This window comes from Bombyx mori, chromosome 18 (assembly GCF_030269925.1).
Source record: "Bombyx mori chromosome 18, ASM3026992v2".
Classification (NCBI taxonomy): Eukaryota; Metazoa; Arthropoda; class Insecta; order Lepidoptera; family Bombycidae; genus Bombyx; species Bombyx mori.
In genome coordinates, this window is record NC_085124.1 from 944233 (window position 1) to 972228 (window position 27996).

General features: G+C 45.2%; 1 protein-coding gene across 1 annotated transcript; it reads right to left on the reverse strand.

The window, feature by feature from the left end:
• Positions 1 to 170: 170 nt before the first annotated feature.
• Positions 171 to 27992, reverse strand: LOC101738479 (uncharacterized). Its single transcript, XM_038017258.2, has 17 exons — positions 27906 to 27992; positions 17291 to 17448; positions 15790 to 15950; positions 14188 to 14561; positions 12938 to 13161; positions 11759 to 11861; positions 10926 to 11053; positions 10567 to 10854; positions 7810 to 7971; positions 6749 to 6877; positions 6076 to 6557; positions 5206 to 5389; positions 3413 to 3608; positions 3028 to 3293; positions 2679 to 2871; positions 1469 to 1582; positions 171 to 378 (listed from the first exon to the last, which is right to left on the reverse strand). The coding sequence occupies exons 1-17, from the start codon at positions 27946 to 27948 to the stop codon at positions 308 to 310; spliced, it is 3276 nt and encodes a 1091-aa protein (XP_037873186.1). The 5' UTR covers positions 27949 to 27992; the 3' UTR covers positions 171 to 307.
• Positions 27993 to 27996: the final 4 nt, after the last annotated feature.

Genomic DNA, 27996 nt, shown 5'->3' on the forward strand with positions numbered 1-27996 from the left:
CTCATGTCTCATCTCTCTCGTTTACAAAATAACATTAATTGTACAAAATCACATGTGTCGCAATATCGCTGAGTAGGTATCTCGATAAAAAATATATAAAGTATACTTCAACAGTTTCAAACTTAACTAATAATGAAGTAGTAAGTAGTATCAACTTCAAATTTAAAATCTACAAGCATTCAATTAGTTTATTTAAGTATTTTCAAATACGTAATCCAATATTAGTTTGATAGACACATCAATCGCAAAGCGTTGAATGATATTTTCACAAAACAATTCAAAAAGAAAACGTCGTAAAATGTAATTATTAATAAAATTTGAAATCTTTAATGTCTGTCGCCGATGACAAGCACACGCTCTCCAAATTGTAGGGCCCATCTGAAATTAGATAATAAAACAATTAGAAACAGATAGATGGCTATTATCAGTAGTTCAGCAAGCGGCCTCGTAGGTGATAACGGAACCTATAAGCTCAATTTGAAAGCCCTAGGCGTGAAGTAAAAATCTTAATTGTAATGTAAAAAGGGCTTCAAACTAGAATGCTTGAAAGCTTCGGGGTCCTATTAGAAACTTTAAAGTCAACGTAATCTAAAACGTAAGATGCACAGTGTACTTACTCTTTTCGGGCAAGTTTACCAACTTTTGTAATACGTACTTAAGACATGTTCATTAATAACTTAACAGCAAAGGAATCGCATTGTTTGATAAAAACCAAATGCGCATTTTTTTTAAATTAGCATCGTACTTTCTCATCCTCTACTAACATCATTGTTTATTTGGAGGTAAATACAAAAGAAATATCTTCCACCGAGCTGATGGAATTGCTCGGTATCCCTACGGTCCGAATGCTATTCTTTAGAACTTGTTGTTAGCGAGCTTTAGGCATCTTTTAAACATCTTCTATACGTATGATATCTACCCGCTACAACTACATGAATTCGCGAAGTTTGCGGTTTCAATTTTAAATCACGGATATAATGTGCCGGTAAACCGTTCATGAACAGGTAAGTTATTACGTTATCCATTTTTATTATAATTCATACCATGGCATATCATATCACAGCAATCTTGTAGTAAGTATTCTATGATCAATCATCGGTCATCGTCCTCGCCGAACCCGTCGCTTGCGACGAAGGGCTCGACAAGTACATTAACCCAAAGACACAGCCTACTCGTCGAGTTTCTCGCCGGATCTCCTCAGTGGGTCACGTTTCCGATCCGGTGGTAGATTCTCGAAGCACTGCTCTTGCTAGGGTCAGTGTTGGCAACACTCCGGTTTGAGCCCCGTGAGCTCACCTACACGTCAAGGAGAAGCTGAAATAGCCTCTCAAGGCTATCAGCATAGGTAGGGAACAAAAAGAGCAATCAAATTACGGTGAACATAGTGCCAATGTTCTCATTTAACACAGTAACAAATTAAAAGCCATTTGCCAACGAGCAACTAATCCAGCTATATATATATGATTACCAATGTCAAACCACTGCGTTGATGGTATCCCGGATTCTCGTCGCGCAGATGTGATGGCTTCTCTAATAGCTAGAGGCACAGAAATTGTCATGCACATTGGCGGCTCCCCGGTCACTGTAAATAATGTTGTATATATAAAGATTTCTGTACAAACTGTATCAGAATACTAAATCCTATAGACAAATAAAAATAATAATTTTAATCTTAATTAATTAGTGATAAAAATGAGTGAATTTTGTACATCACAGTTTTTTTTTAATTGCCCTTGTAGGCAGACGAGCATACGGCCCACCTGATGGTGAGTGGTTACCGTCACCCATGGATTTTAGCAATGCCAGGGGCAGAGCTAAGCCGCTGCCTACCGCTTAATACTCTCCACAAGCCTCGTTTGAAGAAGGATATGTCATAGCGCTCGGGAAACACGTGAAGGGGAACTCATTCCATAGCCGGAGGGTACGTGGCAAAAAAGATCTTTCGAAACGCACTGTCGATGAACGCAGTGGTTCCAGATAATATGGATGAACTTTGCTCCGATGGCAGGAGGTGCGGTGATAAAAAGGAGATGAGGGAATCATCTCAAACAATTCCTCAGAGCACGTTACGTTATTATAACTTAAATAGTATAAAAAACATAATATGGATCTCCACAAGCATAACCAAGCACTTAGATGACCTGTAAGCGACTGTCTTCGATGACAAAAAGCATGTGTGCAATAACATAAAATACTCAGCAAAAAGTTTTGTACTTCGGATAATTAACAATTAAAACTGCTTACTGTAGAATCTATAGTTTCTAATACCACCTCATTTCTCAGCAAAGTTCAAACAATATTCTGAAAGGTATGAACTAATCTTTGATTATCTATATATAGGTATTAATGGGTGAAGCAAAAACTTTTTATCCCTTTTTACGAAAATTGCGCGGACGGAGGAGTATGAAATTTTCCGTACTAAACTAGTTCTATTACGGTATAACCATAGAAATAAAATGTAATGAAATGAAAGAGATGACATAAATCCAATGAAAACGTATTTTTCACAACTCGGGACAACAAACACTGCAAAAAGTAAATAATATCTAAATAAACCTTTTCAAGCACTTTCAAATCGTCATGGGTTTCCCGTTGATATTAAAATCGTCAGAAAGGTTGAGGACAGAGGAGGTAATAGATAGGAGGAGGACGAAGTAACAAATATTTGTTTTACGAACTTTTAGATCCAAAACTGGGTCGGTTACTATAAGAATTCTTTCGGAAATAAACTCTCATGTCCTGCGGTATATCACGCGCTTGTGGAACATAGTAAGTCCAAGAGGTATCGGTCAGCAGTTCTCCGGTCTTCTTGTCATAGACTAGTCTCTCTGTGGTCCAGTATCCTAAGCCCATTATGAAAGCCCCTTCTATCTGTGGACCAAACAAATATTATTTTCAACATTATCAAAATGTCAATTTGTCCTTAACTTAAAAACCCCTAATCTATTATAATCTTATTATTCCCATTTCTATTCCGCCATGGGTCAATGACACAGTACCGTCTACATGATAAACTGATATATTTACATCAAAATAAGGAGCAATAGTGCTAGCCCATTTCAAGAAACTAAAACGCAATCCCTTTTTCAGCCATCTGTTATTCTTATTAAAAATTTCAACTGCTTTTCTTCGTTCTTTATATTTGGATTCCTTCATTAAAGTGTCAAGCATTTCTCTTAGATCTTTATGTTCTGGATCTAAGTTAGCAAGCCTTAATTCTATAGGATCTAAATTTGCTTCGTAGGCAATTCTGTCCATGAATAATTCAACGAATGACACAGCCTCTAGTGTGCCTGGAAAAAAATGACGGTTAATTAGAGCGGTGCGCGTACCAACGCAACAAAGCATCTGTCTTGTATCTTAGACATAATCTCATATTGCCGTACCTAAGTAGAATATTAAAAAAACTCACCAGGTGCTCTGAACCAGCTGTTTTTAGCAGTATCGGTGATTGTATTAATACACTGAAATGACCACGTAGATTTTTCATAGCAGTTATTATAAACATCTCTACTGATTGAAGGTATGATCTCATTGACTTTATAACCATTGTCTTCGTACAATTTGAAATTTAAGTATTGAATTATTCCACTTCGGTTTATTCCAGCCTTGAAAAAAAGATGTGTATTTAAAACTTACCGAATTATATAAAGCGGTTTAGGTTTTTCTAATAGGCAATATAAAATTTTCTGAAAAAAAATCTGAAAAGGATACTACACTGTAAGTTCTTATTGGCGGTGGAATATCATTCGAACTCATGGCGGCAGCACAGCAAACAGTTCCTTTAGAACACGCCGACCTGTGTCGCACAAACACAATTTGGCACAAAGATAGTTTATATCATAGTATTTTTAATTTAAAATTTTATCGCGATTTGTGACCCGGCCAAAGTCGAATACTCTATTATTATCTTATACCTTTAAACGAGCAACTCTTGTATATATATCAATATATAGGTATATATAATCTGAATCTCGGAAACGGCTCCAACGATTTTCATAAAATTTAGTACACAGAGGATTTCGGGGGCGATAAATCGATCTAGCTACGATTTATTTTCAGAAAATGTTGTTTTATTCGTGTTTTCAATAATCAACTTTATGACTCTCCTTGACATCTATTGGTGAATAATAATACTATTTTTCTTAATTGAGGGCAACTAACCGCTTTAAAGACACAACAAGATGGCGTTATCAAAAAAAAAACGAGCAAAGCTCGGTCATCGTCTTTTTTTTTAATTTATTGCATAGATGGGTGGACGAGCTCACAGCCCACCTGGTGTTAAGTGGTTACTGTAGCCCATAGACATCTACAACGTAAATGCGCCACCCACTCTTTGAGATAAGTTCTAAGGCCTCAGTATAGTTACAACGGCTGTCCCACCCTTCAAACCGAAACGCATTACTGCTTCACGGTAAAAATAGGCAGGGTGGTGGTACCCGCCCGCGCAAACAAATGTTCACGCCCCAACAAATGTTCACGATTGACTTCCACGGTGAAGGAACAACATCTAATTATATAAAAATGGTTTGCTTTTCGTTAGTCTCGCTAAAACTCGAGAACGGCTGGACTGATTTGGCTAATTTTGGTCTTAAATTATTTCTGGAATTCCAGAAAAGGTTTAAAATGTATATAAATATGAAAATGCTCGAAATTCAATAAAAAATAACAATTTTGTTTTTCCTTTGATGTGTCCTGTCCCCCGTCGGACGGATTCCTTTTGTTTGTTTTAAGTTTATTTTATACAAAAGCTTAAGTCTGATATTAATCCATTGAGGCACTGCGAAGTCTGCCGGGTCAGCTAGTCGTGTAATAAAAATGAAACCCGCAAAATTATAATTTTACGTAATTACTGGTGGTGACACCTCTTGTGAGTCCGCGCCATCCTGCCTATTTCTGCCGTGAAGCAGTAATTCGTTTCGGTTTGAAGGCTGAAGCAGCCGTTGTAACTATACTTGAGACCTTAGAACTTATATCTCAAGGTGGGTGGCGCATTTACGTCGTAAATGTCTATGGGTTCCAGTAACCACTTAACACCAGGTGGGCTGTGAGCGCGTCCACCCATTTAGCAATAAAAAAAACAGATCTAGAAATCGGCTGATAGTTTATCGATAGAAACTAATGATACTCGATCCCGGGTTTTTCTTTGATTACAAATTTAACATAATGTAAGTGAAACGACGAAATGTATGAACAAATAATTACTTCCATATCAGCAATACACGGAAATCTCTTTCCGTAAGCTCTTGTAGTAGTTGAGAGCGGAAGTACGAAGCGACATGGCCTGTTCAATTTGAATGATACCAAACTGCACGACACAGCTACTTGGTTGGACCTCGTGACCTTGATACCGTAAGAACCTCCTAAGCGTCGGACTTTTATGTCTATCCTGTAATCAATTGAATAAAACGCACCATTAAAATACAAAACCTGCACTCAACACTTGTCTATATCAAAAAATTTGAATCTTTAATTTTCAAAAATAGTAAATCTAAGTATGGTAGGCGAGGAATGTTGAAAAAATGACTAAAGCTTTCTGTGGCTCAACAATCATTCAGTCTTATGAAGCAGAACTCGACCGAGACAGACCAAGCCAAGCTGGTGCTCGTCAACGACATGAGTCATGACAACCATTAACTCGTTCGATCAATGGGCTATGCGAAATTTGCCAAAATGGGTCCACTAACTCATACCCTTGGATTAAAATCGACGCTTGCAGAAACTTTAACAAGCAATACCGTCACCCAGCTGCTCTATCGCAAGACCGGTGCAAAGCAGCTTACACGTCGTCTAATTAGATTTCCGTATCCATTTGTAGACATCAGTCTACAACTGTAGACAGTCTGTAGACTGATGTCTTCAAATGGATGAAATCCGAAGTACTTAAAGGGGTCGTGATTTAAGTGAGATTCTTTACTTAACTCTGTGACCGACGTTGACGGCTTAATGTGGAGATGAGGGCACCATCTTTGAAAGTCGCTACTTCGTTCTGCAAGCCTGGTTCTACAGAGATCTGCCTCAAAAATGCTACACACCTGTATATCGAGTGATTAGAATATAATTCATAAGCCTTACCTATTAGCGTCTAAATTCAAAGCTTTTGATATCACAGCCTGCACACCATCCATATTTTGGACAGAAGGATAGACCTGTAATCCTTCTTCAGTTGAAAGCGTTACACAAACTAAAATTTCCATACTAAAGTGGTATTGCCCATAAATAGTGGCATTTCCTTTGACAACTTGTGTGGTATCATGACCTCTAGTCGTTGCGTCTACAGAGGTTAGTATTGAATTTCTCTTTGGGTCTCTTATAGCATCACTAATATCTAGTACTGGTTTCCGGATATTTGTATATTTGATTTTAACATTTTTAGCAGCGATTACAGCTATATGTTGATATTCAGCTACAATTATCCCCAAAGGTTGATTATAGTATTTGACGTCCCCAGAACAAAGAATCTCTTCATCTGATGTGTTAACCGCTTCTTTTGGAATGAACGAATTTTTGCCAGGAATGTCTTTAGCCGTGTAGAATGCTATAACTCCTTTTATTTTCTGTGCGAAGAAAGGATTGATTTTTCATCGATTTTTTAAGTATAAACAAAATTAATTATGAAATGGAAAATACTTGTCATAATATAAGAAATAGACACATAGAAGTACTAAGTATATATTGGCATGACAAAATATTTTATTATGACTTGGGATTTGAAGGAAAAATGAATATAATAAATATACCTACTCACCAAAGCTTCTGAAGCGTCTATTGAGGCGATCTGTCCCAGAGCAACAGTACTTAAAACGAACGCACCAAATACTTCATAAGGTAACGAGGGTATGTCATCCACATACTCTGCTTCACCTGCACATTGTATCTGAAAATAATTTGAAAATTCTGTAATTGCATAAACAGATTTATCTAGTTTAGTTATCTAGTTTTTAAATAGAGACAAATTTGTAGTAAACATTTTCTAAGTTGATAAAACAACAAATCTCCTTGGGATCTCAAATAAAACTCAGCTCATCTCATCGAATGTTATTATACCTAAGTATAATAATTACAACATTTAGGAATACATTACGTACTACAGTACTGATCCACAGATGTAGTTGGTTTTTTGAATAAACATGATATCAGCATTTTAATGAATTATAACGAAGAGACCGAAGAGTAACAAAGGGATATAAGGGCTTATTGAATAACAATTAACGAAATTAACACTTAACGAAGCCGCAATTGGTTAGTAAATATGTCGTATATATATCACCCTAATAATAGTTAATGCGTTAATCCAATTTGAAATCCTCTCGTGTCAAGTAATAATGACGAATGTAATCTATATATATAAAAATGAATTGCTGTTCGTTAGTGTCGCTAAAACTCGAGAACGGCTGGACCGATTTGGCTAATTTTGGTCTTGAATTATTTGTGGAAGTCCAGAGAAGGTTTAAAAGGTAGATAAGTATGAAAATGCTCGGAATTAAATAAAAATAAAAATAATGATGTGTCCCCCGTCGGACGGATTCCTTTGGTTTGTTTTAAATTTATTTTATACAAAAGTTTAGGTCTTTTATTTATCGATTGAGGCACTACGAAGTCTTCCGGGTCAGCTAGTCAGCAATAAAATAAACTTACAAATACACGCATTTCAGTTTTGTGGGTCCTAAATCCGATATTTTAATGTTACTGAAATGTCAATCGATCTCAAAGTGAACGACTCACGTCCATCCATTTTCGTCTGTAAATTTATTATGTCTCAAAAAGCCATATATAACTTTTAAGCAATTAAATATCTTTAAAACTCACCAATGATTCTAACTTTGGGATTGGCTGACTTAAAGGCCAAAGTGCAGAATTTGTTTCATAATTTTGCTCTCCACGTGATAAAGGTCTTGCCTTACGGAGAAATGTAGCTCCAGAGAGATACCTCGGATTTATGTTGTTTGATGGATAAAAATATAAGAGACCCTGTAAAAGAATTTGATCACGTTCCACTAGTAACATTCAACTGACTAACCTGATGGATCGTTGTCGTTAGATAAGAACATAACTTAATTAGATCTATGAGGAAAATTTATATGATAACACAAGATCATAGAAAGTAAGAGGACAGATATTTAGTTGGTTGGCTAATAAGTGTAGATCGATAACTATACTCCAATATCATCTGTGTTTTGTAGAGATTGATGGTACGTATTTGTAACGATAATACAAAAAAAATCCTTATATAATTTGTACAGACTGAATCAGGAATATTTAATGTCTTTTGGGAATATTTCTATTTTTTCATATGAAATTACTAGTTTATGTGAGTGTTCTGCTGGATGATATTAAAATAAATATTTAAATGGGAAAAGTAAATTTAATTTTTAAATTAATATTTTTAAACCTAAATCGAACCGCAGTTATTTCTCGATTGCTCCCGTCTCTGCCATGTCTTACCTTTTTAGGTCACACAGATAATTTTATTGTTCGAATCACCTTAGTATTACTAATCTTCTGTAGGATAATAGATTTAGGTCTACAATAACTTTATTATTTTGTATTTTATTGTAAACTAATGCTGCTGTAACTGTAACATATTACGACGGTGACCCGTAATCGATCACGTCGAACCCATCGCTTGCGACGAAGGGCTCGGCGAGCGAATTAACCTACAGACACAGCCCACTGAGTTTCTTGCCGGATCTTCTCAGTGGGTCGCGTTTCTGATCCGGTGGTAGATTATGCGAAGCACGGCGCTTGCTAGGGTTCATGTTAACAACATCGTCAGGTTTGGGCCCCGTGAGCTCACCTACTAACCCGGCGACGCCGGTATGGTTTCTCTAGACCATCAGTTTAGGTAGGAAAAAAAAGACGGTGTGTTTGACTATAATGTATAAATGTTTTGTGATTTGCGAAAAGGGCCTGTTAGACTTCACGGCTTATAGCTACATCGTTTATATGTACGTATTAATACCACCTTCAATTCCGTTTTGGTTTATCATTTAGTGAAATAGACAAAATAACGAAATTTAACATAATGAGGTCAAAACACGAGCTGAATTAGTCATATAACTAGTTTGTCTCGAACGAAATTTATCGTCACCCGCGCCATGTTTGTTGCCTGTTTGCTTAATAGTACGTAATAAAGTTAATACGTACTAATAAAAATGACGTTGTGATAATGTTTCCCATCACACTTACAAGCTACGGATGCAGTAGGGAAGTCGTATTAGTTCCATTGTTTTAACTGATCCCGATTATGTTATTAATGATATCAATGCCAACGGCACATCTGATAGTGTTCGGAACAATTCGATTTGTTGTATAAACTATTCTGTTCCTGATTTTAATCAGAACGATTTAGTACCTTAATTATATTCAAACAGACTGTTAGCAGATAATTGAGATTTTAATATGTTTCGGATGGTAAATTTAACTTCATATAAACTTAAGGGTTTTTTTATTGTTTGGATGGGTGAACAATTTCACAACCCAGCTAGTGTTATGTGGTTACTGGAGCCCATAGACATCTACAACGTAAATGCTCCCCGCCCACCTTGAGATATAAATTATGAGGTCTCGGTATAGTTCAACAACTACCCACCACCCTTCAAACCAAAACGCATTACTGCTTCAAGGCAAAAATAAGCAGGGTGTTCGTACATACCCGTGCGGACTCGCAAGAGGTCCTGCCACCAGTAATTATGCAAGTTATAATTTTTTGGGCTTCATTTTTATTACACGATCGTTCGATCGATTCACTCCTTCACCATGGAAGTCAATCGCGAACATTTGTTAAGTACGTATTTCGTCAGAGACATTGGTACACGCCTGAAGGATTCGAACACCGATACATCGCTAAATACAAATAAACCGGACGTCTTATCCTTTAGACCAAGACGACTTCAAAGCCTTTCTCCTTCTTTCTCAAAGCTAGCTAGCTAATAGCTTTTTTACGGTTCACGTTTACTTTTAAGGTTTAATCTCGCGTTTTTTATTGTTATTTCACTAACTGCGTCGTTTCAAATACTTCGCAGTTTTCCTGATCACGTTAATTTAGTTTCCTATAAACTACTCCCGGTGATGGTCACGGGGCGACCTGAGAGGGTCGATCCTGTGCTGCACGCTACCGTCACTCTAGCGCGCTGACACCAGGAGGACGGGGCGACGCGTCGGCGGCTGCGGCCTGCGATGCGGTCCGCATTGTCGTCGTCGCTGTCGTCGCCGAACATACTGTGGAAGAGCAACCCGGTCGGCGGTGTATCGCGTTCCACCCAGGAGGCTGGTTCTGACCCAGCGGGGTATCCCGGAACATCAGCGGCATCGCCCGGGCAGCCTGATGGGGTCGCCGTACCGCGGAGACCGGCCTCGTTGGCTGTCGACTATCGCCTCGACGACCCGTCGTTCGGGCGCCCTCGGAGTGGTGCCGCGAGTCAGGTTGTAGTGTTGACAGCGGGAGACACAAATTTTCGAAACATTTACTCAGTTTTTATGTTGGAAAAATTACCGGCTTGGCTTTACCCAACCGTAAAATCCACGTTGACACATTGACATGAATCATTGATTAACTAAACTTACCTTATAAAACATTGCCAAACCCAGCTGCTGTCTATACGCTGCGCTTGGTTCGGGAGGCATTTCAGTGGCGTTTAGATCCTTCTTCAAAATGTTCAAAGCCGACTGAAGAGTTTCGTTTTTGAACAACGGTTTTCCGATTAGGAAATTCTCGGTTCCTAAAGCCCTTACGAATGTCGGTGAGATGCCGTTGTAGACGATCCTGGCTTGAGTGACTATCGAATTATTGGCTAATTTGTATAGAAAACCAGCATTGACTATAGCGTGCGCATTTTGAGATTTAGGCATTATCTGAAAATTTGTGATATCGTTACTTAACCAGTTTCTATTCACACTACACGTGAAATCACATTTAAAATTACCTTCATAGTTGTAACCAAATAGGTCTTATTCAAAGGAGGCAACATAACGTTTAATATAACCGTTCCTCGCATGTTTGTCTGCAGGAATTCTCCCATAGTTACCGTTCTTGATTTACCTTGTCCTGTTACTGTGGACAGAACAAAAAAAAATTGGCGGTAAGCAACAGCATCACGGTTAGCATGGGACGCTGTACTAACTAAATTGGGGACTACGAAATTATGTTTAGACCATTTAAGTTTTAATCTTGGTTGTCTAGAGGCAGTTGTACTAGTTTCTTAACGCATTAAAATGTGAGGCAGCCGCTAAACCGTTATTGAGTGTTATAACCCATATACATAGTCCACTGAGTTTCTCGCCGGACCTTCTCAATGGGTTGCGTTTCTGATCCGATGGTAGCACTGCTTTTGCTAGGGCAAGTATTAGCAACGCCTCCAGATTTGAGCACCGAGAGCTTACCTACACGTTAGGGTTACGCTGACATAGTATAAACATGCAGTAGCATTCATTTTGTGCAATCGATCTTATCCGATCACCACTTCAGATAAGTTCTTTAACACTAAACATACCATAACGGGCCAAATGACCCATTTTGAACTTTTGCATTGAAAATGCACGTACCATCGTATTGCTTTTGCACATTTGACTTAATGACTTTTTGTTACCAATTAATCTAGAGTTAATAGACTTTTTCTTCAAAAAATTTTTTTTGTTAATTTTGAGTAATACTTGTCGCATACCGTTATCTACCCGCTATATGGTAGAAACAGGTACCAGTAAGTGTTGGTTTGATGAGTGTTGAGGCCGTTTAATGTATGACGCTGTAGATACATACCAAGAGTCAATTGAGCGCCGACAGTTTCGAACATCACGAACAAGTCGGATTGGAAGTCATTATGTTGATGTTTTATCATCAGATTTCCGGCTATGCAGCCTAACTGAAAAGAAAATTGTACAACTTTAACAATTCATGTTAGGGATCTGTTTTCGGTATTTTATTGTTATAAGTTCAGTAAATTAAATATACATACAAGAGAACGATAAGTATGTAGGTACTTATAAAATTTCGAAATACGGAGTGTCCTACAATATCAAACCGAAAGTGGATACAGTATAAGCAATTTAGATCACGTTAAAAGTGTACAAAATAATCTAATCTTTCATAAGTAGTTTTATTAAAAAACGAAGTTATGAATTTTTATAACTGTTCAATGACAGCCCTGGATGTATACAACAAAAGTACCGTTAAGCCCTTCTTTCAATTAAATGCGAACTAGATGGATAACATCAAATTCGCTCAACTCATTTCAACAATGAATATGACAATAAATGCAACTATATAGCCAGATTCATAAGGTTCAAAAACGCTAACCATATGTAATAAACTTCACCTTTATTGCAAAGACAAAAGAAGCTGTTTGATGGGCCGACACAGTCTGAGTCGGCTAGCAGCGCTGGTGGAGTGTTTATGTGTTTGTATTTCAATTAGCTGACTTGACGTGATCTTTTTGAGTGCGGAGAACCTGATCTATTATAATTGCTGCATTCTTAGGATTTTAACAGTAATTTGTACACTGATTAGATTTTTATTTAATATTTTTACTACCTCGTGCGTTGAGAAAATAAAAAAATCGCATCCTTTGATATATGACCAACCTTATTTTTCACTACGAATCATATTATTGCAGCTTCTGTAAAACCTAATCCAAGGGTTGGCAGAAGAACAGCTTATTTATATATATATTATATTATAAGTTCAAGTATTATTTATTTTAGTGAATTGATTATTTTAATAGAACACTGTCCATAATTATCGGCTTGATATAGATATGCGAGACACTCGGTACACAAAATTTAGACAGTAAATAAATACCTAATACTAAATACCATTAATCAAATGTTTAGTATCCCAACTGGGAATCGTACTCTCGACACATAGACCAACAGTCAGGGTTGCAAACCACAGCACCGCCGAGTGAAACAAAATAAATTTACAATCGTAACTAGAGCTTACATTTCTGACAGCAACATGAGCTACCATTTCCAAATGCTCATAAAACCGGCCCAAATATTGAAAGTCTTCTTCTTCTTCTGACAGTTTTTTATAGATACTCATCAATTCAGTTAAAGTGGTTCCAACGTTGATGACCAGATTCTGATCCAAGTAATATCCCTTCAATTCATTTACCCCCGTTATATCTATTAATAGCTGGGCGCGCACATCTGTTGGATATGCACCTAAAAAGAAAATACTTTGAAGGTGCAGACGATCTCGTACATTATATTTAGTCTTCAAAGAGTGGTATTGGTAGGGCGTATTATAAGAAGGCATGGTAAGTATTTCTATCCTATTTCTTGGCACGAAGCAGGCATGCGTTCCAGTTTGAAGATTGGGACAGACGTCCAATAATATCGGTATTAAAATAAATTAGCATACATCTATTTGTAATTTTAATTTTAATATATTTTTAAATGGCATACATTCGAATCAGCGGGGTATAATAATAATAATATGAGGATATAAATATAATATATTATTTTGGGAGCAAACCGTGGGCCCAAAGATGTTTGTAGGGCCCTACCCAATATATGCCTCCCCTTGCACTCTCTTACCTATCTTCCGATCGCTGCCCAGGATTAGAACCCGGTCAGAGTAAGGGAGTTCTCGTGATCAATAATACAACCAGATTCGCAGCGCCATCACAGCCACACGAGGCAGTGCGCGAGCGTGCTCTCGGTTGTGTTCTTGTCGCACGCGATTGACTCAGTACGCAAGGACAGGGTGCACCGCCTCAACGGTCCGAAAACTGGCCCACAGGTTCGCCAAATGGCGAGACCACGCCTCCGGCATGAATCGCCGAGATTGGGTCTCCGCCCTCTTAATGTTCCTTCGCTGAGACATGGCTCCCTCTGTCGCGGAGTCTACATCGCCATGCATAATCCATGGCGAGTGCCTCCACCTCCAGATCTTAGAGGTAAGAACACACGGCTCGTCGAAGGAAACGGTGCGATGTGCATGGATCATACTGACGGCGTTCGCACGCTGCCGACGTTACAGCGTCGTTATTGCAGGTCACCATGCACCATACCACCCCCATTTAGATGACGCACCACGGTGTCGGGCTCTGTCGGATTTTAAGTCAATAAGGCATTGCACCAGGCTAGCAGAAATTGAAATCTGATGTAAAGAAAATAGCAAATTAATGAACCTTCTTAATAATATCAACAGCTGAATCTAAAAAACCTTAATAAAAATGTACTAACCTCTAGCCGTATTTCCCCAAACAAGTTGGTAAGAATCATAATTCTCCGTTTCCAATAGTCGCAGAATTTCACTTATTTTAAAAACCTTAAGAAAAAGTCTTCCGTCACACAATTCTATCCTAATCGTGTTTGGCTCATCAGCGTCCTCTTTATTCACCAAGCACCAATCTGCATCACGTGGATTATCGCACGGCTGTCCGGTCTTCTTACAAATGACTAAGTCTTCAATATCAGGAATTAGATTTTTCGGAGCATCTTTACCGAAACATTTGAAGGCATCTAAAATTGGTCTGTACCCAGTGCATCTGCAGACGTTAGACCCTAGTAGTTTTTCGATTTCTATCATGGTCGGGGTTTTGTATTGTTGCAAAAGGCTGAAAGTGGTTTTAAAAATTCTATATTTTTTTATTCTGCAAGTCATTGCTTTATTGGAAATGGAGGCTACTCTCTTCCATACTAAGCAATCAGGAAAGGCTTAATGGACATGATGAAGACACCGTTGTAACGTAATTTACTGCTAATTTTAAGTCGCATCATTTGAAACGAGTCTGCCGGCCGTATCACCGGACTTTTCTAAACAATATTCAGAATTTCGGTTTTGATACCGTAGTTTCCACGTATTTTAATTCTTCCTGCTGACCTAAAAGTTACAGAACACAGTAGGAGCATAAACATGGCTGACCTCATTTAAACTACTTTTATCGTTTTACTGGTAACTAAAAATGATGACCTAAGAAGAAATGGATGGATTGCGTGAAAGAAGACATGACGTGTAAGAGGGGAGTGAGCGAAGAAATGGGATATGATAGAGGAGTATGCAAGGGCAAAACATGTTGCGCCGACCCCGGTGACTGGGAAAAAAGCAGGAGAATGATGATGATATAAAAGCTTTAATTACGTCAACGACTCTCAAAAACCCAACAAATTACCAATTTTTTTTTTCATAAGAAAAGAAAGAAATTATATAAATCATGTCAAATGTTATAATAGGTTGGGGAAAAAGTCTTTTCGCATTATAGTATGTATGAACTTGTAATAAAATCTCTTTGGCTATACTATTATTGTATCTGGCTGGCTTTGGTATCATTAAAAGTTTAAATTTTAAAGAAGATAATTCCAAATTCAAATTAGAAAAATGTGTGATTTTTATTTATTTTTCGTACTGACGAGATGAGTGAATCTAATGAAGAAATTCGATACTTTTTAAATTTTACTACAAAAAAGTTAAAAATGCAACGCAAGTCGCGAAAAAAATTTGCGATGTTTATGGACCTAGTGCAGTGTCTGTGAGAGTAACACAAATTTGGTTTAAGCGTTTTCAATCTCGAAATTCAGATGTCAAAGATGCACGTCGCTCTGGTCGCCCTATTACGGATAAAACGGATGCCATTTTAAAAAAAGTGGAGCAAAGATCGGCGTATTAGTAGATGAAGAACTGGGAATTGACCACAAAACAGTTTCGGCGCATTTGAAAAAAAACTCGATATTTGGTTACCTCGCGAGCTCTGAAAGAAACTGAAATTTTCTTAAAAAATGCGACGAAACTTTTTCCCAACCTATTATAAACCTGCAAATACTATTATGTTACCTTTGTTAAATTACCTGTACATAGACATAACCCAGCCCGGCGAACAGTAACCACACTGGCTACCGTTGTGAGCTGCTAAGCTTTTTTGTAAAGGGTGGTATCCTTCATTCCTATTTCCCACTCCTTCAATGGTTGTTATTTCCCAATTCTGACAGGACGTTATCGGGACCATGCACTAGGAAAAACAATTGCACACTATAAGAGGTCAGACGCAGTAAACATTATGATACTGCATTCATACCGAGAAATTAAGTTGAAGGCTCAATTGTGTTCAAAGTCTTAGTGGTAGGCAGTCACTTGGCCGTGCCCCTGGCATTGCTGAGGCCATGAGCGACGGTGACTACTTACCATCAGATGGACCGTATGACTTTAAAATTTAATTACTGCTTCATTGGAGAAATACACAACTAACCCTCCCATTATTATGAAGAACACACTGTTATGATGTTTATCACATTAATTCTTCACTATACGATGACCGATAAACGAATTGTCGAATTGTAATTGCCACCTTGCCACTTGAGATATAAGGTCGAATTTTTATTTCTGCAATTTATCCGTTAGATAGATAATACTGCTTGGCAGCAAAAATAGATACTTTTATTATATACCACCTGTGTAGACTTACAATTTCTCATGCTACTTATTGGAATTGTTTGAATTGTGAAACAGTTTTTGTTTACTTAACTAAAAAAAAACACTTGTTTAAAAATTTAAAAACAAATTTAAAAAGTAACAATAAAATAACTATAATAATATTTATGTGTTGGTATGTTCAATTGTAGGTACCTAATCACGAATGACTAACATTATGATAGAAAATGTACTGAGTACCTGCTTAGTGGCAGATTTAAGCAGGACAAGGATATATTACCTACCAGTTTGGACTGACAAAATCAAGAAATGAATGTACTTATTCCAGATATGTCGAAGATTTAACAAAAACAAAAACGTATTCCTATTTTTAAATTAGTTAAGCTATATTATGAGTCCAACGATAGTAAACCAAAAGCTTAGAGTGAGTTTGTCGCGTTACAAAAAGCATTGAATATTAATTTACCAATTTTTTCAAAGCCTATGTCTTTATTTGAGTACTAGCGTACCCGTCCGCTTCGCTGGGCATTTAAAATTAACATTATTATAGGGAGCCGCTATTGCTGCCCAATACTGAGGCACTGGAATGAAGTCCATGTTGGCTCAAGACCAGCCATGGTCAATGTAAAATAAATAAAATGTACTTTTTTTCGTATTAGTAACATTTCATATGGAATTTAATTCTGATTTTTTTTTTTTATAATATTTATTATTATTATTATATTTCACCCCCACAAAGGTTCTCATCATTAACGCCCCCGCAACTGGTGTAGGGAGTCCAACCCTCATATAAATATTAGCCTATCCATTAAGTGCATGTATTTTCTACATGGATACCGAGTTTCAAGTCAATCGGATGCATGGTTCAGTAGTTATTAACCACTGTAGATTTATATATTAGTTATAGATTTTATTTCTTACCGAATTGACAGCTTCGTTCGTACAACGGTCCGGACGTTTAGCTGCCACTATGCAAGCACCGCAACCGGCCTGACGACACATGTACTTAGTTCCCCTCAACTGGAGGTACTCCCTCAGGTAGTCCAGCAGCATCACTTCAGAACTCACTTCGTTTCCCACTAAACATAGACAGCATTGTTGGTATTGACTTAGATAGTATAACACTAGATAATGTATTAAATAAAATAAAATAATTTTTTTTTTGCTTAGATGGGTGGACGAACTCACAGGCCACCTGGTATTAAGTGGCCACTGGAGTCCATAGACACCTAGAACGTAAATGCGCCACCCATCTTGAAATATAAGTTCTAAGGGCTCAATATAGTAACAACGGCAGCCCCACCCTTCAAACCGAAACGCATTACTGCTTCACGGCAGAAATAGGCAGGGTGGTGGTACCCACCCGCGCGGACTCACAAGAGGTCCTACCACCAGTAATTATGCAAATTATAATTTTGCGGGTTTCATTTTTATTACACGATGTTATTCCTTCACCGTGGAAGTCAATCGTGAACATTTGTTGAGTACGTATTTCATTTGAAAAATTGGTACCCGCCTGCGGGATTCGAGCACCGGTGCATCGCTTCAACACGAATGCACCGGACGTCTTATCCGTTAGGCCACGACGACTACAAAAAACAAAGTCACTTTTTCTTTGCCACGGATGAACAAACATAATACCAGATACGTTGTAAGCTCTATAGCGAATGTGGTATTATGTTGTCAACAAAACCTATAGAAATCACAACATGAACATACATCTTGTCATCAAACTTTACTTACTTTACTGGAATTTGCGTAATCACTGGTGGTAGGACCTCTTGTGAGTCCGCAGGGGAAGGTACCACCACCCTGCCTATTTCTGCCGTGAAGTAGTAATGCCTTTCGGTTTGAAGGGTGGGGCACCCGTTGTGACTATACTGAGACCTTAGAACTATATCTCAAGGTGTGTGGCGCATTTACGTTGTAAATGTCTATGGGCTCCAGTAACCACTTAACACCAGTTGGGCTGTGAGCTCGTCCACACATCTAAGCAATAAAAATAAAAAAAAATACTTTTAAAATGTTAAACATTAGAACTTGGATAGAAAATAATATTTTTAAGACGAAAGAAGCTATATGTGTCGGTAACGATCTCAATTCCGAAAACGCCGAATCGATTTTGAATAAATTCATTTTGGAACAGTTTAAATCCTGCCAAAGTGTAAAGGCTTTCATACCCACTGCTAAGTATTGGTCTCTACTGATGCGACATAAAATGTAGTCCACGTAGGTGAAGCTACAAGTGGAATGCTGGGCAATTATAAACAACGTACAAGTAAATGGTCCTTACGGATCCATCAGATCCGATAACCTTTGCATTAGACGCCTTCAGCACTAACACTAGGAGCAGTCTTAGGGACCCCGGTAACCGTACTCGTCGAACTTGACAAAGAGTTCGCCGTGCAACCTAACCCATGAATCAGCTCGCTGAGTTTCTCGCCGTATCTTCTCAGCGGGTCGCGATTCCGATCCGGTAGTGGATTCATTCGCGAAGCACCTACTCTTGAGCTGTTAGGTCTCGTTCGGAGGCGCTCGGGTAGCTGTTAGCAAATCCCACCCCTCCTGGCTGAGCCTTTGCTCGCCCCTGTCCTGGTGAAACTGGAAAGGCCTCCGGGCCACCAGTAATCCTTCAATCATAAAAAAAAAACAAGTAAATGTAGTTTCTAAATTATAGGAATGCTCTACGATGCTCTATGCTTATCCTCTTAAATATCAGTTACAAACGACGCTTTCCCTTGTCCGCATACTCAAGATGAGCAAGATGAGCATACGCAAGAAGAATTTGAGGAAAAGTTTTTTTTTTTTTTTTTTTTGTCAGGAGGAAATCGCCAGACTCCCACCCTCCACTGGGGATGGAGGGTGGGGCATGTCGGAGTCGAACCGACTAAAACCTCCTGTCGCTCAACAACCAACGTCCAACCCTCGCATGAGACAGAACTCATGAAAAGGCAAGGGGAGGAGAGTGAAGCGTTTAGTGCGGAGCACATCTCTCCCATCACCCTCCCCCTCGGGACGCCGGGCCAGCGATCGTCGGCGCCACGACCACCAGCCCTCTCAGTCGGCAGGCTGTCCGAAGCCCGCCTAGATGGCGCCGGTTTGAATAGGTTATCCTACGAAATACCCCGCTGGGTCAGAACCAGCGTGGGTCGAGGATAGCCGGCCTTCCATCACCCGGATGCTCTTGCGTAAAACGCGTGCAGAGCAGCTTGCACGTCGTCTTCTTAGGCCCCCTTCGCCGGGCCCCAGACCGACATATGAGGGGGACCCGAAACACTTAGAGGGCCAGGGCTAGGGCGAGATCCGCCTCCCTGGCCCCCGCTCGACGGCGACGGGCTTGTGCGTCTCTCACGCGCCCCGCCGCCTCCTTCTGCGAGATGGTGCACTCGCAGAAGTCGAGCATCGCCTTCCACGACTCGTCGTTGCCGAGCATCGATGCCACAACACTCGGCAACGACAAGTCGTTTCCTATTTTTGCGACAAGGACACGGCGCCACCCCTCCCATGCGGGGCAGGCAATGAGCGTGTGCTCCGCCGTGTCCAAGTCGCAACCACAATGGTAACACTCTGCCGTCGGCTCGGCTCCGATCCGGTGCAGGAACTCACCGAAGCAACCATGCCCAGTGAGCACCTGCGTGAGCCGGAAAGTGAGGCGTCCTCTGTCACGATTCACCCAATCCACAAGAATCGGGCGAATCGCCTCGACGGTCCTACGACCAGCCGAAGGATCGGCCAGCCGCCTGGACCATGACTCCAGCACGGACCGCCGAGATTGGGCCCTCCGCGCTCTGACCACACTGGGGCTGGGACGCGCCACGCCCCGGGCACGAAGGTTAGCCCGCCACTGATAGTCAGCAGCGAGCGCCTCCGCCTCCAGGACCCAAGGCGGCGTCCCAGCCAGTACACACGCCGCCTCAAAAGAGATGGTGCGATAACCACGGATGACCCTGACCGCGATGGTGCGTTGCGGCCGTTGCAGCAACTTCGCTACCCCCACGGCCAGGAACTGGCCCCACACGGGTGCCCCGTATAAGGCCATTGACCGCACCACCCCCGTATAGAGACGGCGCGTCACCTGGTCAGGCCCCCCGATGTTGGGAAGAAGCCGGCATAACGCGCCGGCCACCCCCAACAAACGAGGGACCAGGTGCTGAAAGTGAGCACGGAAGGTCCAACGACTGTCCAGAATGAGGCCGAGGTACTTTAACTGCACCCCGACCCCGATCCGGACGCCTCCAACCACGATATGGGCATCGACAGGTGGCACTCTCCGGGGCCTGTGGAACCACATGGCCTCGGATTTACTGAGCGCCACGTCGAGGCCCAATCTCCTGATTTTGCCGACGACATGCGCTACCCCAGCGGTGGCAAGACGAGCAGACTCAGCAAAGCTCCCTCCCCGGGCCACGACCAGCGTGTCGTCTGCGTAACATATTACGCTTAGACCCGGGAGGAGGGCACCCCTCAGCACCCAGTCATACCCGATATTCCACAAAAGAGGGCCGAGTACCGACCCCTGTGGAACACCGCGAACGACCGGGAACCGATGTACGACCCCACCGTGTCCGGTACATGTGACCGATCTGTCCTCCAAGTAGGAGCCGACCAGCCGGCGAAGGTAGAGGGGCACTCCGTGTCTTTCCAGCGCCCCCCCTATCACGGACCAGGGCAGGGTGTTAAACGCATTGGCGATGTCGAGCGACACCGCCAAGGCCACCCCACCCCCACAGACGGCCTCCTCCGAGAGGGCCCGCACGCGAAGGATCGCGTCCACCGTTGAGCGGCCCTCTCGGAAGCCATACTGCTCCGCCGACAGATCGGGTCCCACCCCGATCAGATGCTGGATGATGCGGGCTGCCAGAATGCGTTCCAGCAGTTTGCCCACCTCATCCAACAACACGATGGGACGGTACCCGGCGGCAGTATCCGCCGGGCGCCCTTCCTTTCTCAACAGCACAAGTCTGCCCGTCCTCCACGATGAAGGAAACCGTCCCGACTCGAGGCAGGAGTTATAAAGCCTCAAGAGTCGGTCCCCTAGGGCACCAAGAGCCAAGGCCCAAACCCGGCCATGGATGCCGTCCGGGCCAGGTGCAGTGTCCTTTGCGCACATTTTGCGTACTGCCACACGGAGCTCCGCCCCTGTTATATGGGGCACCTCAGCAGGGGCGACGCCGTCGTACTCCGGCGGCGCGCCCATAGCGGGAGCGACAAATCCCCCCTGCTCCTGCGGGAACAGTGCCGAGACGATGTCCCGCAGCTGCTGAGGCTGGAGACGCTCCGTGATTGGGGGGGCCCATGGGCGCATTTTATTGCGCACCATGTGATAGGGTCGCCCCCACGGATCCTCATCCAGCGTCTCCAGGAGACTCTCCATGTGTTGGTCCTTGGCTCTTCTGATGGCCAGCTGCAACGCCCTCTGTGCGACGCGAAATGCGCCGTACAGCTGTGCCTCTACCACCGCGAACGCCACCGGATCGTTGCGCCGCGGCAGGCGACGGCGGCGATGCCTCGCGCACCGGCGCCTCGCCCGAACGCACTCCACGCGGAGTTGCGCGATTTCGGGCGACCACCAGTACACTTGGCGATTGGGAGGTCGAGGGCTAATCCGGGGCATCGACACGTCACAGATGCGACGCATCGTGTCCCGGAACCACCCCGCTTCGTCCTCGACCTCAACTGGGTGTGGACGCATGGGCGCCCACGCCGCCACCGTAGAGGCTTCCATCAGGAGCTCCTTATTCAGGCGCTTCAGTGCCCACTTGGGGAATGACCGGGACGCACCACGGGGATGGTCCCCGTGGACGTCCGCGACTGCGGAGCTGGCGGAGAGATCAAACCGAATATATCGGTGATCTGACAGTGTCTCCGCCCCCTCCAAAACTCTCCAGTCGCGGATACGACGTGCGATGGCCGGGCTTGCGAACGTAACGTCCACAATAGACTCGCCCTGCCACCGCACGCACGTCGCAACCGACCCTCTATTCAACAAATAGAGGCCGGTCACGTTCGCCCACCTCTCCAACAGCCTACCACGAGCGTCCGAGCGGGGGGAGCCCCATGCGACAGACTTCGCGTTGAGGTCCCCCGCAAGAATCACTGGACGAGGAGCGAGGCGGCGAGCAATCGCCCCGATCCCGCCCAGGAAATGCCCGAACTCGACAGTAGGCCTATTCGGAGAGAAGTACGCCCCGATCACGACGGTCCCTTCCAGCTGTACCGCGACGAACCCTTGGCCCTTGGTCACCATCGCCAAGGGGGGGATCGTCGCGTCTCTTCTTATGACTATGGCCGCCAGGCCGCTATCGTCCCCAAACCAGCAATCATTTGCCGGGGGAACGAAGTACGGCTCGGCGACCACAGCCACGTCTATGGACCAGTCCGCCATGCTCTGAGACAGCATGTCCTGAGCTCTGGCGGAGTGGTTCAGGTTTCCTTGGAGGAAGCGATAGGTGCGGTCCATTACTGTTGAACCACATCCATCGCCCCCTCCTCTTCACCGCTGCCCCCACCCTCCGGCACCGGCGCCGCAGTGGGGATTGCAACATTGGCCAGTGCTCCTCTGGCCAACCTTCTCTTCTGCCGGCGCCTCGATTTTCGGCGCCGGTTGCGTTCAGTATTAACACTGGACGGGAAGCAAGCCTTGCCTCCCGCCCGGTGGTTTGCCCTACGCCCGGCCGCAGCGCACAGAGCGCAGTGCGGGGCGGCCGTGCAGGACGCCGCTTTATGACCCGGTTGGCCGCAGCGGAAACATAGACCGCTGCGGTCAACTAAGCTGGTGCACTTAGCGAGGCCGTGCCCGGTGCTAAAGCACCGGAGGCATCGCCAGGCACGTGGTTCTTGGAGACGCACGTGGGCCGCTATCCAGCCCACGCGCAGTCTCCCCGGATCCCCCATTGACCTTCCCGGCGGAGGAGTGGCCAAGGAAGTGGCTGCCTCCACAGGGCAGCGCGCCCACGCTGACCTAGCTCCGGAGTACCCTGAGCGAAGTTCGCCCACGGTCACGCTCTCCAAGGCACATCCACCTTGGGCGGCTATTGCGGCTGCCACCTCCTCCTTGGTAGCACAGTCGTCCAGGCCGGTGATTCTAATCTCGGCCATCCTCACCGGCCTGTGCACGCGCACCTCATCCTCCGGCAGTGCCACGCGGAGCGTCGCCACTAGTTTGTCTGCGATGCCAGAACTGTCGGCACCGGGACACTCCAGCAGCTTCGCTCCATTGGCTGTATGCCGGAAGCGGAGGCCCTCCTCCGCCCCGATTTCGTCCAAACTTACAGCCGCGCGCGCTCGGGCCATCACGTCATTATAGGTGAGGCCCTTTTCGGCGGCGGCCGGTAGCAACGTCACTACGACGGCAGCCGACCGCGTTGCGCGCGGCTTCTTCTTTTTGCCGTTCTGCTTCCTGGTTGCCAGTGCTCGACTCTCACGAGGAGCAACCACGGCCGCCAGCTCTGTGCTTCGGGCTGCCGCAGTTGGCGCTCGACCCCCTCTGGGAGCTGCCAGAGCCGCTGTCTGCTGCTTAGCTTTCTTGCCCCGCTTCACCACTTCCGTCCAGCCCTCGTCCATGCTTGACGGGGGAGCAGGAAGGGGACGGGGTTGGGATTTCGGGGCAGGATTCTGGGCACCCGTACCCTTGTTATTCTGGTCCCGGCCTCTACGCCGGGCCAACCTCGCGGATGGCGTGGGGGTAGAGGTCGGCCGGGCGGCCTGGCCCCGCGGGGCGGCTGCGGTTGTTGGCGCCGGGACGCAATCTCCGGAATCAATCAAAGAGCGGAGTATCTCCTCGAGGCCGGCAAAGTGCTTGCTGACCTCAACCGCCACCGCCCGCGAGATACAGGCCACCATTTCCTCTCTGCTTGGGAGGGAGTAGTCCACCTCTTCTATCCCAGCAGCCGTGTTGTGTGGCCCGCGAGCCTGCAATCCCGCAGCACGCGAGGGTGAAAGAGGCGGCGGTAGCGCCGGCCACTCATCCACCATCCTCGCCAGTGGCGAACGGATGTCTTCAGCCCGCGCTGGCGCAGGGCTTAGCCTTCCTCTCCGTGCAGACGCAGGGGCGGCCGATATCCGCGGAGGCGGCGCAGGCCTTAACTCAACCCTTCGTGGAGGGCGAGGGAGCGCGGGGGTAGGTGCTAGCGGGACAGGGACCACAGGATTGGGCTCTGGCATTTGCGCTGTCAAACCCACCGCCGACCGCAAGTGCACGTCAGTATCCATCGCCCCCGCGGGGGGTCCAGAGCGTGCCAGCGGAGGCCTCGGCAACAAGGGAGTCCCTCCTCGCAAGGCCGGGGTGTCTCCCGGGATGCGACTCTCGCTGGAGTCACAATGAGCGACGAGATCCTTGCTCTCCACCTCTCGGCTCTCTACCAAGTCATAAAGCTTGGACATGGTGGGGATCAGCCTCGTTCTCACCATAGCGGCTGCCTCCCGGAGCCGTTTCCGGTAACTGCTGCCTGGCTCGGCGCCCTTGGAAGCCACAGTCGACAGCAACTTACCCAAATTAACCAATGCAAGGTCGAGGTCCCGGAACGTCTCGTCCCCGCTAGCCAGGGACGCGGCCGACGTCGACATGGACTCCACGGACGTCGCCGGTGACACAGCGCCCCTGCTCCTCACTGGTGCCCACTGGGGAGCGGGCATCGCGTCTTCCGACGTAGCAGGCACCGAAACTACCGGAGTCACCTCCTCGATGGCCATCGTTTTTTCCGGTACCTCAGTGCCGGAGGATGATGCGCCGCCGTCATCGGAAGTTGGTAATGCCGTCTTTCTTCTCCCCCTCTTTTTCCCCGCCGATGGTCTGGTGGGATTGATTGCACCCGAGTCGCTGGCGAGCGCAGAGCGCATCGAGCCGGCGATCGGGGAGCGCCTCGGTTCGACGGGAATTCCGCTGCCCGTCGCACAGCCCCCTTCATCCTGACAATTGTTGCCCCCCCCAGAATACGTGGGGCAGCGTGCTTCCACTGAGGAAGCACGGAGGGATTCTCCGCCCGACTCGCGGGCGGTACCCTCCTGGGGTACAAACTTTTCACAATTTGCCATCATATATTGCCTTTTTATTAACCAGGGGTTTGGTCCCCTGGGATCTATGACACCCTCGGGACTGGAAACCCTCCAGCCATACATCCCATCGCCGGGTGTCGAGCTTGGGATTAGGGCATTTTTGAAGAGGTTTGCATCCTCGCGGCTTCGACCAGTAAAGGCAGAAGCCCCCGTTCCCCATGACTGGGGTTTACGGTTTGACCGACGGTGGCCGAAGCCTGTCCATCGCCCATAACGCGGTGCGGAGCCACGCCGGCGAACCGGTACCTCCCATATCTGGAAGGCTTTCCCCTGTAGCCAAAGCCGGGGACATGGCAACCCGCAGCCGGAAGAAACAAAAGTGCCGCTGGCTCACCAGGCTCCCGAGAGCCAACCCCTCATCCCCAGAATGGAACTCTTTGTCAGTGCAAAGGGCGAGGGGAGAAGGTCCCTCGCTCTCTCTCATGGCATCCCCCGCAGAACGCGGAGGCGGCCGAAGAGAGCTGGGCGCAGTTCTCTTGGTCGCGGCGTCCCACACAGATTCCTCTGCACGCGATTTTAGGGACGCACGCTTAAGCCCCACCGCCACGACAAGGCGGAACTGCATTCGGTGGGGTGAGGAAAAGTTATGCTAAGTTTAATCAGTAAATGTCTCTCGTCTGTATTAGGCTCATAGTCAACTTAGACTCCAGACTTCATATCTCCTCATATACCACAGCAGACTGTTGCAACATAATAAATGCATGGTTAAGAAAATAAATTTTTCTCCTACCTATGCCGAAAGTTCGGTTTTCCTCCCGCTGTACAGGGAAGAAAGTGTAACTTTTCCTCCCAGGGTATTGACAAGTGCGCACGCGCGTCAGTGTCTATGTCTGCTCTCACGCACCTAAAATTCTCCGCCATTGTTGTGCTCGGGTAATTTGCAATAGTGTGTTTAGTGTAAAAGTGAAATAAACAAAAGGCAATAAAATTTAATGGTGAAGTAAGATGAGTTCATCAGGCAGTTACGCGCGGAAAAAAGCGAACTTGCGTCGTGGAGTCCCGGAGCTCCACGACGAAGCAAACCAAATCCGCGACCGCCTCCCGTCCGCAGGTAGTCGTGACACTGGAGTCAGACTCCGATCGCCGCGTAACTCCACCGCCGCGCCCAAAACCCGTGCCCGCGCAACAAACCGTCGTCCCGCTCCCGCTGATACTCCAGGAGAAGTCAGTGTGGAATCGCGTCTCTCAGGCCCTTCAAGCCAAAAAATTAACTATACCCATGCGCGTAACGTCGCGCATGGGATACAGATCAAGGTCCCAACCCCCGGCGACCATAGGGCCCTCTCAGCTTACCCCCAAAAGGAGAACATAGGTTTTCATACCTATGCTCTCCAGGAGGACCGCGAACCGCGACCGAGTTGCGGAGCGCGGAGTCCCAAAGGAACTCGACATAGACTACGTAAAGGAGGATCTGATCGGTCAGTCCCTCCCGATAGTTAGTGTGCACCGGGTGCACAGCGGGCGCGGCAGACAGCCGTATAATATGATTCTCGTCGCGTTAGAATCAACTCCGGAGGCCAAAAAAAAGATTGCATGTCTCTCGACAGTATGCGGCCTATCCGGGGTCTTCATCGAAGCCCCCTATAAACTTGGCACTCCGTGGCAGTGCTACAGATGCCAGCTCTATGGCCACTCGGCGCGTAATTGCCACGCAACAACAGATTGCTCGCGAGTTAGGGAAACCGCGACCGAACCCCCAAGTTGTGCCCTATGCCTTAGGCACCCCGCGAACTACCGTGGATGCCCCAGGGCTCCGCGAAAACGTCCGAACCACCCAGCCCTCCGAACCGTCGGCCTAAAGACTTCGGCGCCTTCAGTGCCGAAACCTGACTTCGTGCCGGCTGCGGTTCCTACCGTCTCGGCGTGGAAAAAACAGCTGCCATATACGAAGGCGGGAACGCAAACCTGCTCGCACCTCGCTCTGCGCTCGCGTTCCGCCCCCCCCCCCCCCAACCCTTAGCTATCAACGACTTCGCGCTCGTCCGCGACTTCGTCACCGCGGTCGACTTCGACCGTCTGCGATCGTTCGCAGACGCGATACGTAGGTCGTCAACCCCCGAACAGCGGCTCGCGGCCGCGTTCGATCACATGGACTAATTTAAACTGTTTTACCGGTAATCAATGGCGCGAAACGGTAGAGAAAAACCATATTCCCTTACGTTAGCATTCTACAATGCTAACGGACTCGCGCGGCAACGCGATCAAATTTACGAATTCCTCCGCGACAATCTAGTAGATATTCTGTTAGTGCAGGAGACCTGCCTGAAGCCCTCGCGTCGTGACCCGAAAGGCGCGAAATACGTTCCTTCACCGTGGAATTCATTCGTGAAAATTTGTTGGATACCTATTTAATTAGAAAATTTGATATCCGCCTGTGGGATTCGAACACCGGCGCAGCGGATACGAGTGAACCGGGCGTCTTATCCCTTAGGCCACGACGCTTTCACGTTTTGTACATAGACAAATACAAATGCAAACTTACCTGTATATTTACAGCCATTTACTTTAAATTGAATTCGATCCATGTCCGATCTTTGCGACAAATTTCTAAGAAGTGACACAAGGGGACGAGG

Coding starts and splice junctions, on each gene's coding strand:
- LOC101738479 (XM_038017258.2), bottom strand. CDS start 27,948: ATGGATCGAATTCAATTTAAAGTAAATGGCTGTAAATATACAG. Junction 11,862..12,937: donor CTCATGTTGCTGTCAGAAAT/GTAAGCTCTAGT, acceptor TTTTCTTTTCAG/TTAGGCTGCATAGCCGGAAA. Junction 3,294..3,412: donor CAGCTGGTTCAGAGCACCTG/GTGAGTTTTTTT, acceptor ATTTTTTTCCAG/GCACACTAGAGGCTGTGTCA.